The sequence below is a fragment of the Populus alba genome, chromosome 8 (genome assembly GCF_005239225.2).
Source record: "Populus alba chromosome 8, ASM523922v2, whole genome shotgun sequence".
Lineage (NCBI taxonomy): Eukaryota > Viridiplantae > Streptophyta > Magnoliopsida > Malpighiales > Salicaceae > Populus > Populus alba.
The window spans coordinates 398,276-410,396 of record NC_133291.1 but is presented as its reverse complement, the minus strand read 5'-3'; the positions used below and the strand labels follow the sequence as shown (position 1 = coordinate 410,396).

Genomic DNA, 12,121 nt, shown 5'->3' with positions numbered 1-12,121 from the left:
CAAGTTTCCTTCGCTACAAAACCATCAAATCCTGAAAAAAATCTTTCCTGAATTTATTAGGGTTTGCCCCTCTACAGAAGACTAGAAATATTCTGGTCTTCACCCTTGCTGTTCCTCTCAAGATAGAATTGTAGAGGGAGTCGTTAATTATGGAGGAAATGAGTGCTCTTTGTGGTTATGAGGTGAGCCTCTTCAAAACTTATCTCTAACTCATTTTTTGTCCATCTAGATTTCATGTGCATATCATATATATACCATTGCTATTAATTTAATTATAGCATAATATATTGGTTTTTAATCTTGTATGTATGTGTCAATTTCTTGATGATATCATTGTTTGAAATATATTTAGAGATTAAGGGCATGTTTGTTTTGCACAAAAATATTTCACTGAAAAAAAATCTTATGTAAAACGTTTTTTTTTTTAAAATGAGTTTTCTTCCATTGTTTGGATGCATCAAGACAATTACTTTTCTATAATATATATTATTTTTCATTTATAGTACGATAATAATAGAATAAGAAAAACAGTAATTTCTATAATAAAAATGGTGGTTTTTATGATGAAAAAAAAGAGAGAATAATGATTACTTTAAATATAGTGATTATATTGGTAGTTTGCGTCTATTAACTTAATTTTAAGTGTTTGTTTCACATTAATCGAGTCCCAAAACAAAGATGCTCTGAATAAATAAAAATAATCTAATTTCTGACTGACCACACCATATTGATTTTTCTGCTACTTGTACTGTTCCTGCTTGCCTCATCACATGGATTCATTACAGACTACTGTTTATGCCAATGGGAATCCATGATTTTTCTAAAAGAAGGTTAGGCGTTGGTATGCTCACCCTGAAAACTATGGGGCTGTTTTTCCGTTTATATGGTGGAGCTTTTGCTCCTCTCTAGTTGAAATCCCAAGTGATATCATCTGCTAAACTGCCTGTTATGATTTTTGGCAGAGCATGGATGACCTAAAACATAAGCTCCTGTACACAACTCTTGAACTGCAGAAAATGAAAATGAAGGCGAAGGTGACACTGACAGAACAGAAGGATACTGTGCAGCATTTGCTCAATCTCTTAGCGAATGCTTGCAAAGAAAGAGATGGAGCAAGAGATCAGCTACAGACATTGATTTACAAGTCAATGTCTTCTACATCACCTGGTCAGATTCTTTCTCAAGTCCAACCTGAAATCCCCGTCCTAAACACGACTCCGAAAGCAAACCTTAGCGTATCAGAATCCAATTCTGAAACATACAACCGACTTTCACACTGTTCATCTTCTGTGGATTCATTCTTTGATGCTGGTTCATCTCCTGATTTCCCAAACAAGAACATGGCTGGATCGAGCAATATGGGGTTATTGAATCAGCCTTTTGTTCAAGAACAGCACAACTGGACAAATTTCACTGGTTTAGTCTCTTCAGGAGGCAACAATGTTGAGAATGACAGGGGCATTGCAGTGATTGATTATCTTGCTCAGGGAAAGGTTCTGCCTCAGAAGGGAAAACTCTTGCAGGCTGTGATGGATGCCGGTCCCCTGCTCCAATCACTTCTCATAACAGGACAACTTCCTCAGTGGCGAAACCCTCCTCCCCTTAAAACACCTCTTAGTATTTTACCAAATTCTAACAAAGCTGCGTATGTTCATCAGAAGCCATATGCAAATCCAATTTCTTCTGTTTTGAGGGCTTCAAATTCATCACCATCAAATAGAATGAATCATTTATTACAGTTCACGTCAAATTCTACAGGAGCTCCTTCATGCTCGGGATGGAGCAACGCAAGGATTATAACTTCATCAGCCAAAACAAACTCTCAAGTCCCACTTTACAAGCGACAAAGGTTGATGTGAAGTTATAAAATTTTGCCTAGTCTTTATTGCTTTCTAATTGTAACAGTCCAAAGTACGAATTTTTTTCTTAGTTGGTGGAATCAAAATGACATATCTCTTTACTTTCTGCTTGATTCACTTATTCATTTTCTGCTTGCCCATGCCCTCAAGCCAGCCAGACCCTCCCTGCCCTACCGGTAACTTTTTCTTGTGTTTCTAGGGCTACACCACAACCAAATCATTCCAAACCTTCATAAATGAATCTCTAGTATGCTTAGAATGCATAGTTTTCTTTTCTCTTCTTGTTAACGAACAATGAGGAAGCTAATATATTATGAATATAGAGGATGAGAAACAAGACGAATGAAAACTTAGGTACATCCAACAATCTAACCAATAATTTAGTTCCAACATGCTTAATATTCTTGTACTTTCAAAATAAAGTAGAAATAACAAACAATTACTTGTTTACACCAATCGAGGCTTAAGATATGGAGATTTGATTAGGGAGCAAAGTTGCAGGCTCGGAAAAACTCCAGATCATAGTCGACATACTTTGTCCAAAGCGGCTGGTACCTAGGAATGGCGGTGGCAAGCCAAGGTTTTGAATCTCCATTGTAGTGAATAACTGCAGCATTTTGAATCTTCTCCTCGCTAAGTCCTGGGTTATAGCCTAGCCCTAGAACATGCCATGACTTGTCTAGTGGCTTTGTTGTGGAATAAAATGTGATTAAACCTGGTGGCAGTGTCCCCAACCTCCACAACGTTCGATTCCCATTCTGCAACAATATCAAGATCAATAGTCAGTAACCACACAAATAAGATCAGAACACAAAAGAATAAGTAAAGTATTTACCAACTCTTGCCAATAATGATACTTTTCAGTGCAGTTGTCTCTTCTCCAGGCATCTAAATCAAAAATGTTCATTCCATAAGCCCATGCACATGCCTTGGGATCGAACGTCTCCTTAATCAAAGGATGATCAAACTTCAAGTATTTATCATATCGATGGAATGACCCAAAACATGTCTCGACCGCTCCATTCACCTTCCCATCCATGTCAAACTCCCACAACCCTGTCAAGTCCTTTTGAACCACTACATCATCATCTAAAAATAAAATCTTGTGCAATTTTGGATACATTTCTGGCAAATAAAACCTCAAATGGTTCAGGATAGATAAATACTTGGGGTTCCTGAACTTTAAGTTGCTAGAGTCGGTTGTCGAGTTTTCGAGTCCATGCCCATAATAATATCCCAGCAACTCTGCAGATTCTTGTTGTCGAAGCACTGGCACATAAGATGAGTTCAGGAATTTGTAATCTTCAACTGCTTTCACTTCAATGTGCGTCCCATTGTGGTCTTTCAACTTGAACATCACTTTCATTGCTGCAAGAGTTGTCCTCTCTGTCACAATATGTAAAACATGTTTCCATGGCTCCTTTGCGTTTTGCACCACTGAATTCACCACCACTGAAGCTGCAAGAACATTATCTGAAAATATAGCATAATGGTAAAGATTTGGATCTTCAAACTCTTGAAGTGGCTGCCGTGGCTGCCGTGACTTCGTCTGTTTGTTGATGTAACGAATAGGATTCTCAATCCTCTCTTGCATTAACCGCAATGCAAGGCAATGCAAGTTTCTTGGGATTGCTTTTGCAGCAATTGATTTCGCGAACTCACCTTTAGTTTTCATTTTTGTCATCTGTTCCTCCAAACCAAAAATTTTGTCTTTCAGTTTTTGAATCTTGAGTTGACTATCAAAAGACCCTTTTGATTTAGAGATCAATTGCTTAGCGAATTTAACTTCCTCTTTCGCCTCCTTTAGAAATCGGTGCACCAATGCTGTATTGGAATCTGAAACATCACAGTGAGAAGCCTTTTTTATGAGATCTGTGAAGTTTATCGAAATCTCAGCAAAATTCCTAACAAGCTTAGAGTTCTCAAGTTTTAGTTTCCGAGCTATGGAACCATGCATAAGCACCAAGCCTTGGTATTCAACCACTGACCGCACAGTTTCCTTCAACTGAGCCTTGAGAGCGTTTGATGTGAGAGAAAGTGGATGTCTCCCGTCATTACGTTCATATTGTTTCAAACCTAAAACCTAACGAAAACATAAATATGTTAGTGATCGCTCATTAACAGTCCTACTTCAAAAGGAAAGGAAGATATTTCATGCATGTCTACGCTTTCCTCATAGAATTATGGCTTCATCTTTCGAGACAAATTGTTTCTGCAAAATTTATATAGTTTCTTTTCTGATATAGCTAACAAATGTACAAACAGGGAGAAAGAAAACTTACTTCATGGTCAGTGGGACTGGAAGAACCAATATGAACGTTGAGGAGGAAGGAGCAAGTGAAGAAGAAGCAGCCCACAACTGCAATGGTAGAGGCTAAACCCTTGAAGGAAAAAAGGAAACTCAATGCCACTCTTCTTCTGCTCCTGGCCATTTCGCACACCAAAATTTCAGAGAACGAGAAAGCTATGGCTGTCCAGTATGGTATAAAGGCAATTAAGTCAGAGTTTAAGCATGGGTAAATCTGTTAACATCCAATTAGAAATCTTATTTTATTATTATAAAGGGTGTTCGAGAGCAAGATTAACTGGTATCAACCATGGTTGTTGAGGTGATAGTTATCTTAAAAGAGTTTTGATAAGGCAAGGCAAAATTCTGATTTTATCTCTTAAAACTGGCAAAGCTTCACCAGCCCAGTTACCTTTATCCAAAAAACTGTAGAAGTTACCTGCTTAATGATTAGCCAGAAGTGAATCTTGGGGGAACTCTATCAGAGGATCAAAACCACTAAATTTCTCTCATGGGAGAGAAGGCAGAAAGCTTTACACACTGTTCCACCATCTATATTGCTCTCTGCCCCAACTAAGACAAATAATTTGAAAAAAACAAATAAAATAAACTTGAGATCAGCTAGCAGGATTCCCAAATTCTGTGCAGAAACGTGGGATGTCATCATCAAAGAGTAAGAATGGAAAACAAATACCTTAGCAATTTCTAACAGGATCAGTCAAAGCCCAGGAACTTTCCAGCTTTGCGCACAATTGGTATTAGAATTGAGCAGCCGCAAGGGTTCTGGGCACAAAACAGCAATAATTTGCTCCGAACCAACGCCGCCTGGATCAATGGATCTCTAGTTCTCATCTGTACCAAGAACCATACCATTAAATTACGAATTAAGCGGTTTCAAAAAGAAAAAAACTAGGAAAAATATCAAGAAAAAGTACCATTTTAAGCTCACAACTAAAAGATTTTCTGAACAATATCCATCCAATTAGCAACTTGGATACAATATCTGAAATCCTAAATACTTCTCTTGGCAACATGACAATGATTAAGCAATCGATTCAAACACTTAGTACAATTATCGAGGCTGAGATCTCTGGTGCACTGCACTATACCATACCTCATCTCGTTCCCAATACCGTTATAACAGTGTCGGACAAATATGGATTTGGACTGTCCGACAGATTCTATAAATCTCCATTCGCCAAAACATCGGCCGTTGCAAGTCTAGAATTGTTGTAAGCTTAACCGTATGGTTGAGTCTCTAACAGACGAGGAAGTTGCGAGGCGTAGCATGCGTTGATCGTACCATACAAAGGCATCGGAGCTGTTAGGACACAGCTGTAAGAAGTCGCAACTTGCTTTCGCGATGCACTCGCGACATAGACTGAGGGAGACATCTCCTCGGCAAACATAAAGACCATAAACTGTGTCTGGTTCGTGGCCAAGACTATAATTGTAAAATCCAACATTGCTAGCATTCAATCTTAAAGATGAGAGGACAGCTTGAAGGTTACTGAAAGATAAGGTGCCAGCATTGGTTGTTTTTCTGGATCCACAAAATGGATCTACCACTGTTGTTGCTACAACATTTTGCTTGGTAATAAATGTACAAAGATTAAACTAAAAATAGCCCCCCAAACGATCATGGATGGCATTTTTATGCATGATTTCCTTCTTTCAAGGCATGAACTTTCCTTCTATATATATATATACCTGCACCAGAAGCTACAGCTATCTTTCAAAAAACACTGCTACTGTATATAACACAACTATCTTCAAGACAATCTAATACAACCTTGGATGGAAAATGAAGGTCAAAAGGTGTGATGCTGTCTGACATGATCTTCTGTATTTGTTAAGGTACAGAGGATTATCTGAATACAACCACCAATCCATCATCTTCTTACCATATGAAAACACGTCAGCTGCTTCTCTATCTGAATACTATTGATGTCACTTCCACGGTGCATGAAATCCAAAAAAGCTCATGTGGGTTTAATTTAGGCGCTCCCCAAGTTGAATAAATGGGGTTATTTACATTAGCTATCTATAATCTATAAATAATATTAAAGCATAAACAATTCAATTAATCATTTAATTAAACTATTAGAATGAAATGAGGATTACAGACTAGAATAAGCACATTGTTATTTATTTTAATTATTTTCTATATCTGTTTAATAGATTTAAAAAAGTAAAAATACTAGCTCACCAATAGAAATATTAATGGACTGAAGTGGGTAAAAAAAATTTGCCTGTTTTTTATGTTAGCAAACCCATCAATAATTTTATTATCAACGAACTACAAATTACTAACGAAGGAGTATTTTCATTCATGAGGTAAAATTTATACCGAAGGAATGAGAATATAAATAACAACATAATATTATTTTGGTAAATTTAAAAATTATAGTAGTGTGTCTGGTTATTGGCCAAAACTATAATAAAAAAATACAAGGATTAAACTAAAAACAGCCCCCCAAACTATCATGAATGGCATCTTGATCGATGCGTGCTTTCCTTCTTTCAAGGCATGGATTTGTGTGTGTGTGTGTGATGTTTTATATCTAGGTAAATAACGTTGACAATCCAAATCAAATATTACTTCAAAGATTATATAATTATGATTGCAAATGAAAATTTTATCTTTTGAAATGACTTTGAGCTTGGGGTATAGATAGAAAACCAGTAGGACTCTAAAACTTAATTTTTAATTAAAAATAAACCTTTCAGCTGGTGATTTAGATAAGTACTTAACAAATCAACCCCGTGATTCACCAATCTAAAACTTTATTAATTAAATCATACGATCATTCCATATGGCCGAGGAATTCCTTGTAAATATTAACTAATGTCAACCTCCCAAGCCCCAGATAGATGATTTTGCCTTTATTTTTTCCATTCATTCTCCGTTTGCAATAGATGCAGCCACAGAATAGTAGTAATGCTACAGGAACACCCGTGGTTACTCTCTCAATTCCTGAAGTCCTAATTGACTTGCTAGCTCCTGTATTATGAACCCGAAAATAATGTTCATGGATAATTATTTGCCTCTGATTCTTGTTGCTGGGAAAATAACAAGTACTACTGCAAGCCTGCAAGCTAGCTAGCTTACCTTGGTTTTGTGGATATATTGGAACAAAGAATTGAGTGTTTAAACGAAATGAGAGGGAAGGTAGAGATTCTCAAGGTATGTCCAAATATCACTTTGTGGACAAGCTCAAATTTCTTTTTCCACCATGCAAGTCAATGCAGAGACATCAAGGTTCTTAATCTGCAGATGAGACGAGCCATCAGCAGCAATTCCAAGCCTGCTAGCTATTGCTGGATGTTGAAGATGTTAGTTTGCTGAAGGAAATGATTAGTAGGAGATTTGATGAGGTGATCATGCCAGTGCTTCCCAAGTAAGGTCATTAACTTACTATAATCAGGGTCCCTCTTTCACCAAGTCAATCCAATACAACAAGGGAGTACGAAAAAACAATCTACAAAAATAGCGCTGCCTAACTTTCACTCTAATGTGCAGGTATGCTCCCTTGTGTTCAAGAATAACGGACCATGAGCATGGCACTCTAGGTGGCTGGCTGAGTATACACTTGGCACTTCGATTGAGTCCATAAACTCCATGGCTTCTCAAATGTTGTGGCATAACTTCCGCCCATGAGCTTTTTATGGCTTTGGTGGTTTTTTAAGTAGATTAGAAATGGTGTTAAGAGAGTTCTCTACACGCTAACGTATTTTTCAAGCAAAAGGATTGATACACTAAACATAGAATGATGTGAGAGATAGCAAAGGGAAGATTTAGCCTAACAGAGAATATAGCCCTGTAGGATTTGCTTTTATGTGATTATTATGTTCTTGGATATAGAAAGAGAATGACGAGCTAAAAGCATTTCCACTTTGAATACAAATCATACCAAATCTTTGCCAATTCAACACGCTGGCTGGCCCCTACTAGCAGTCGTCTAAATGCCTTGGGCACTTGTAAGATAAAGAAGAAATCTCAAGAAAGCAACAGAGACCATTCATGCACCAGGAACCAGCTACACAAACAAGAACAAGGATCCAAAACGCGAAGAGAATATATGCAATATGCCCTTTTCATTGAAAAGTACCCACCAGATTGATCGACAGATTCATACCCCAGAAACCACGAACAGTGCAGACCATGTTGGGTGGGTGGATATTCACACAAGTGACCCCAAAGTCCTGAGAATTTTTTTTATGCTTTTGCTATGGGCAAGTTCACTCAAGTCCAGTCCAGTGGCATACAAAAAGAACGGTGCTCAGCTCATTATATTCTTAAGGTTAATAACGTCTTGAATGGAAACTAGCATCGCCTAGCCAAGCCAAGCCAAGCCAAGCCCATGTGTGCTGGTCTGTAAAAGCTGGAAAAGACAGCAAAGGAAACTATCAGTCAGATTATATGGTTAACAGTTAACCCTCCCTCCCTCTCTCCCTCTCTCTCTCTATGTGACTGTAACCAGCACCCTTTCTGGCTACAGGACCAAGTTCGGCAGGAAAGATAAAAACTAGGAAGTGGTCCTCAAGGATGATGCAGAAAAAGGTAACAATAATAACCATCCCATGTAATGCAAACTTTAGCATTCATTTTTTGGTTTTGTTTGGGCAGCTGCCTGCCATGAGAGTCATGAGTAAAATCTTACTAAGTGAATTTAACGAGTTATGATATGTAGCAACATTAACTAACTAGCAGAACAGATGTGTGTGTGTGTGTGTGTGTGTGTGTGTGTACATATCCAATCAATTTCCCCCCACAAGGGCAATAACAACTCATCATAGCATTTGCAAACAACTTGCCCCACATCCAAAAATAAACACAGAACTATTTTAAGCATATTAGTTGTATAGATTAGCTAACACGGCAAAGCTGTCCTGTCATCTCCAAAGACAGCAAAACTTTCAAACACAACAAATATGAAGGACTGGACTGGACCATTTGGGTAAGGGGAGAAGCAAAAGGTGTCTTTTAGAGCATTTACAGAAAGCTCTATCATGAATCAATTAGATTGGTTTACTAATTAAACACTGTCCAATAATTATAAAACATCCCCTCCCAACTTTTTGCAAAATCATGGAAATGATGAGAGTTGAACGTAGGTTTTCAAACATCCCTAATCTAACAAGATAACCAAAAATCAAATGCATCATAAAATGACTGATTATATAAATTTTGATACCTGAACAATATTTTCAACAGTAATGTTAGCAGAAAGGGAAACGGGTAAAATCACAAGATTGATACTGACAAGGGAAATTGAAAAGGAAGAAACGCATGGTACCCTAGCATGGCCATACCAAACATGTTATGCTTTGCTTTTTCATGATATTACAGTTCACCAAGACACATTGCTGTCAAGAACAATACAGTGAATACACATCGTATTCTGGCTTTCCAGCTTGTGGACCCTGTGGTTCTTAACCAACCATACCAGCAGCACAAACACTAACATTCAGATACAAAGGGGAAATGATATTTGCATTGCACAGTGATATCTATAAAGATGATAGTATTGGATAAATAGAGAGAGACTAACGCATTAATACTACAAAGCAGAAACAAAACCTAATGTCATGTACCCATACAAGTTTGCACGATTCATTCTGAATCTTTACACCCACCTGAAACTGTAAAACAGAAATGGCAAAAAATAAAAACACTTGTCACTAACAAAAATCAAACCTTCTTTCTTAACTATATCTTCAAAACCCTGAAAAACAACAAGAGCAATCAATCACTCACTCAAAAAACCATTGAATTACTAATCTGATTTGATTAAAACTCAAAAAACCATCGAATTACTAATCTGATTTGATTAAAACTCAAAAACACAAACCCCCATGTTCTCGTTCTCCTCCTAAACATCAAAATCCACATGATCATATCAAAACTTGCCAAAAACTAAAACAAAGTAAAAGCAATAACAAAAGAAACCAAAAATAGGTAAAATTATCTTTATCATAATCATAGGCATCTTAATCTAATTCAATCAAAACTAAAAGGTTCTGTGACATTTTCTCATTTCCACCTAAAATAAAAAATCCAAGCCCACCATATCAAAACTCACAAAAAAACCCATAAAGAGAAAAAAGGGGGAAATTTTTCACATTAATATCATAAACAACAACAACAACAAAAATAACCCACAATAGTAACATGAAAAAATCAATAAAAAAACTACAACAACTACCTACTAAGCAATTGGCCTAGGAGGCGGCGGCAACATCAAGCTATGAGTACCATTCCCACCACCCCCCTCTCCACCTCCACCTCTTCTCACAATAAACGGATGCTGCAACAACTGATTGGCAGTCCACCTCCTCGACGGCTCCCTCTGCAGGCAACAAGCAATAAAATTCCTAAACTCCCTTGATGCACTCGCCGGCGCCTCCGGTGGTTGTGACATACAAATTGCACACATTAAACTTGCCCAATCCCCTTGTCTTCCTACGCCAAATGGAAACCTCCCTAAATAGAACTCCAAAATGCTAACCCCTAAACTCCATATATCCCCTGCATACCCATCATACAATCCTTGATTCAGATCAGTGTTTATCCTTTCTGGGCTCATGTAAGCAATTGTTCCTACTGAGCTATTGCAAGGATCCATCGTCTGTGCTAATATTCTGCTAACCCCAAAATCAGCTATCTTAACATTTTTTTTAGAGTTCATTAACAGATTACTTGGCTTAATATCTCTGTGCACAATTTTCCTTTTATGCAAGTAGGCGATGCCGTTCAATATCTGCCGAGCCACGTCAGATAGATATGCCTCGTGGTTTATGTGGGTCCCTTCTAAGGAACCGTTGTCCATGAATTCTAGAAGGACCTGGATCTCACCGTTGTGATCGAACATGTCGTGGCATTTAACGACGTTAGGGTGGTTGACGTCGCGGAGGATCTCGATCTCACGGCAGATCTGGTTGCGAACGGAGTCTTCGTGGTTGCCGTAGATGACTTTGAGAGCGTAGAGGCGGCCGGTTGGACGGTGGACGACTTTGTAGACGGTTCCGCCGCTGCCGCTTCCGATTCGGTTGATTCGGTCAAGCTCGGAGAAGCTGAGTTGAGCTCGAGCTGAGGAGACGGAGGATGAAGAGGGGTTTGAGCCGACGGAATTGGGCGGGAGAGGGAGGGGGACCGCGAAGGCAGGGTCGCGTTGTGGGAGAGGGAGGGTTAAGTCAGGACGGCGACGCTGTCTGCTGTTGTTGGTGTGACGATTAGTGGAGGAGGGAGATTGTAGTGGTGGTGGTTGAATCGGTTTCATGACTCGGTGAGTTGAGTCGAATTGGATGAGTTGGGGAATTTTGAGAGAGGGAGAGGGGGGATCCTTTGGTCAGAGAAGGAGGAGGGCTATGTCAGGGAGGGAAGGAATCGGTACTTTAAAGGGAGGAATATGTCACGCGCTTTGGAGGAGAGTGGGGGACTAGGGCCTGTGAGGGATAAGTGGGGTCCAGCGAGGAAAGGTCAGAGTAAGGGCGTGAGTACGGTAAATGCGCGTGAGGGATAGGGTTTTAATTGTCTGCGGGTGAAGACATTGGGTATCTCGTGGAAATTTTAAGACTTGTCTATGGGTTTTGTACCCATTATTAAAATATATTTTTAATGAAAAAGAACACAAAATCTACTTTTAATTATGCGTGATTTATAATGTATTTTCTCTTGTTACAAAGAAAATTATAGGGGTTAAAAAAAAATTGATAAACTGATTAAAGCAAGAAAATAAAATAAAATAAAATTAATTAAAAAACAAAATCGATTAAATCTATTAAAATATTTAAAAAAAGGGTTCAGTTTGGTTTTGATTTTGTAAAACAGAAACCAATTAACCCACACCAAATTGAACCGGTTAAAAAAAAAGATACTATAAATAGAAAAACTACTTGCCCACTGCCCAGTACCCTAGCTACTAGCACCCACCCCCTCTCACCTCCCCCTCTCCCTGGACTTAGAAACATA

General features: G+C 38.3%; 3 protein-coding genes across 16 annotated transcripts; 1 reads left to right on the top strand and 2 right to left on the bottom strand.

Moving 5' to 3' along the window:
- Positions 1–843: 843 nt before the first annotated feature.
- Positions 844–1,935, top strand: LOC118045073 (uncharacterized). The gene has a single exon (XM_035053585.2). It carries the CDS (start codon positions 966–968, stop codon positions 1,857–1,859), a length of 894 nt encoding a protein of 297 aa, XP_034909476.1. The 5' UTR covers positions 844–965; the 3' UTR covers positions 1,860–1,935.
- Positions 1,936–2,023: 88 nt separating this feature from the next.
- On the bottom strand, positions 2,024–6,055 carry LOC118045072 (galacturonosyltransferase 8). The gene is made up of 6 exons (XM_035053583.2): positions 5,082–6,055; positions 4,841–4,998; positions 4,586–4,719; positions 4,142–4,329; positions 2,695–3,942; positions 2,024–2,617 (listed from the first exon to the last, which is right to left on the bottom strand). Exons 4-6 carry the CDS (start codon positions 4,289–4,291, stop codon positions 2,342–2,344), a joined length of 1,674 nt encoding a protein of 557 aa, XP_034909474.1. The 5' UTR covers positions 4,292–4,329; positions 4,586–4,719; positions 4,841–4,998; positions 5,082–6,055; the 3' UTR covers positions 2,024–2,341.
- Positions 6,056–7,943: 1,888 nt separating this feature from the next.
- On the bottom strand, positions 7,944–11,533 carry LOC118045074 (mitogen-activated protein kinase kinase 5). Of its 14 annotated transcripts, none has more exons than XR_012170556.1 (3): positions 10,356–11,533; positions 9,731–9,792; positions 7,944–8,531 (listed from the first exon to the last, which is right to left on the bottom strand). XR_012170556.1 is itself a non-coding variant. In XM_035053595.2 (3 exons), the coding sequence occupies exon 1, from the start codon at positions 11,427–11,429 to the stop codon at positions 10,359–10,361; it is 1,071 nt and encodes a 356-aa protein (XP_034909486.1). In that variant the 5' UTR covers positions 11,430–11,533; the 3' UTR covers positions 7,944–8,531; positions 9,848–9,875; positions 10,356–10,358. The 14 variants fall into 14 exon arrangements, 12 of the variants coding, with proteins under 12 accessions (XP_034909486.1, XP_034909485.1, XP_034909487.1 ...); XR_004686922.2 differs by having other exon boundaries at positions 9,745–9,792; XM_035053595.2 differs by lacking the exon at positions 9,731–9,792 and adding an exon at positions 9,848–9,875.
- Positions 11,534–12,121: the final 588 nt, after the last annotated feature.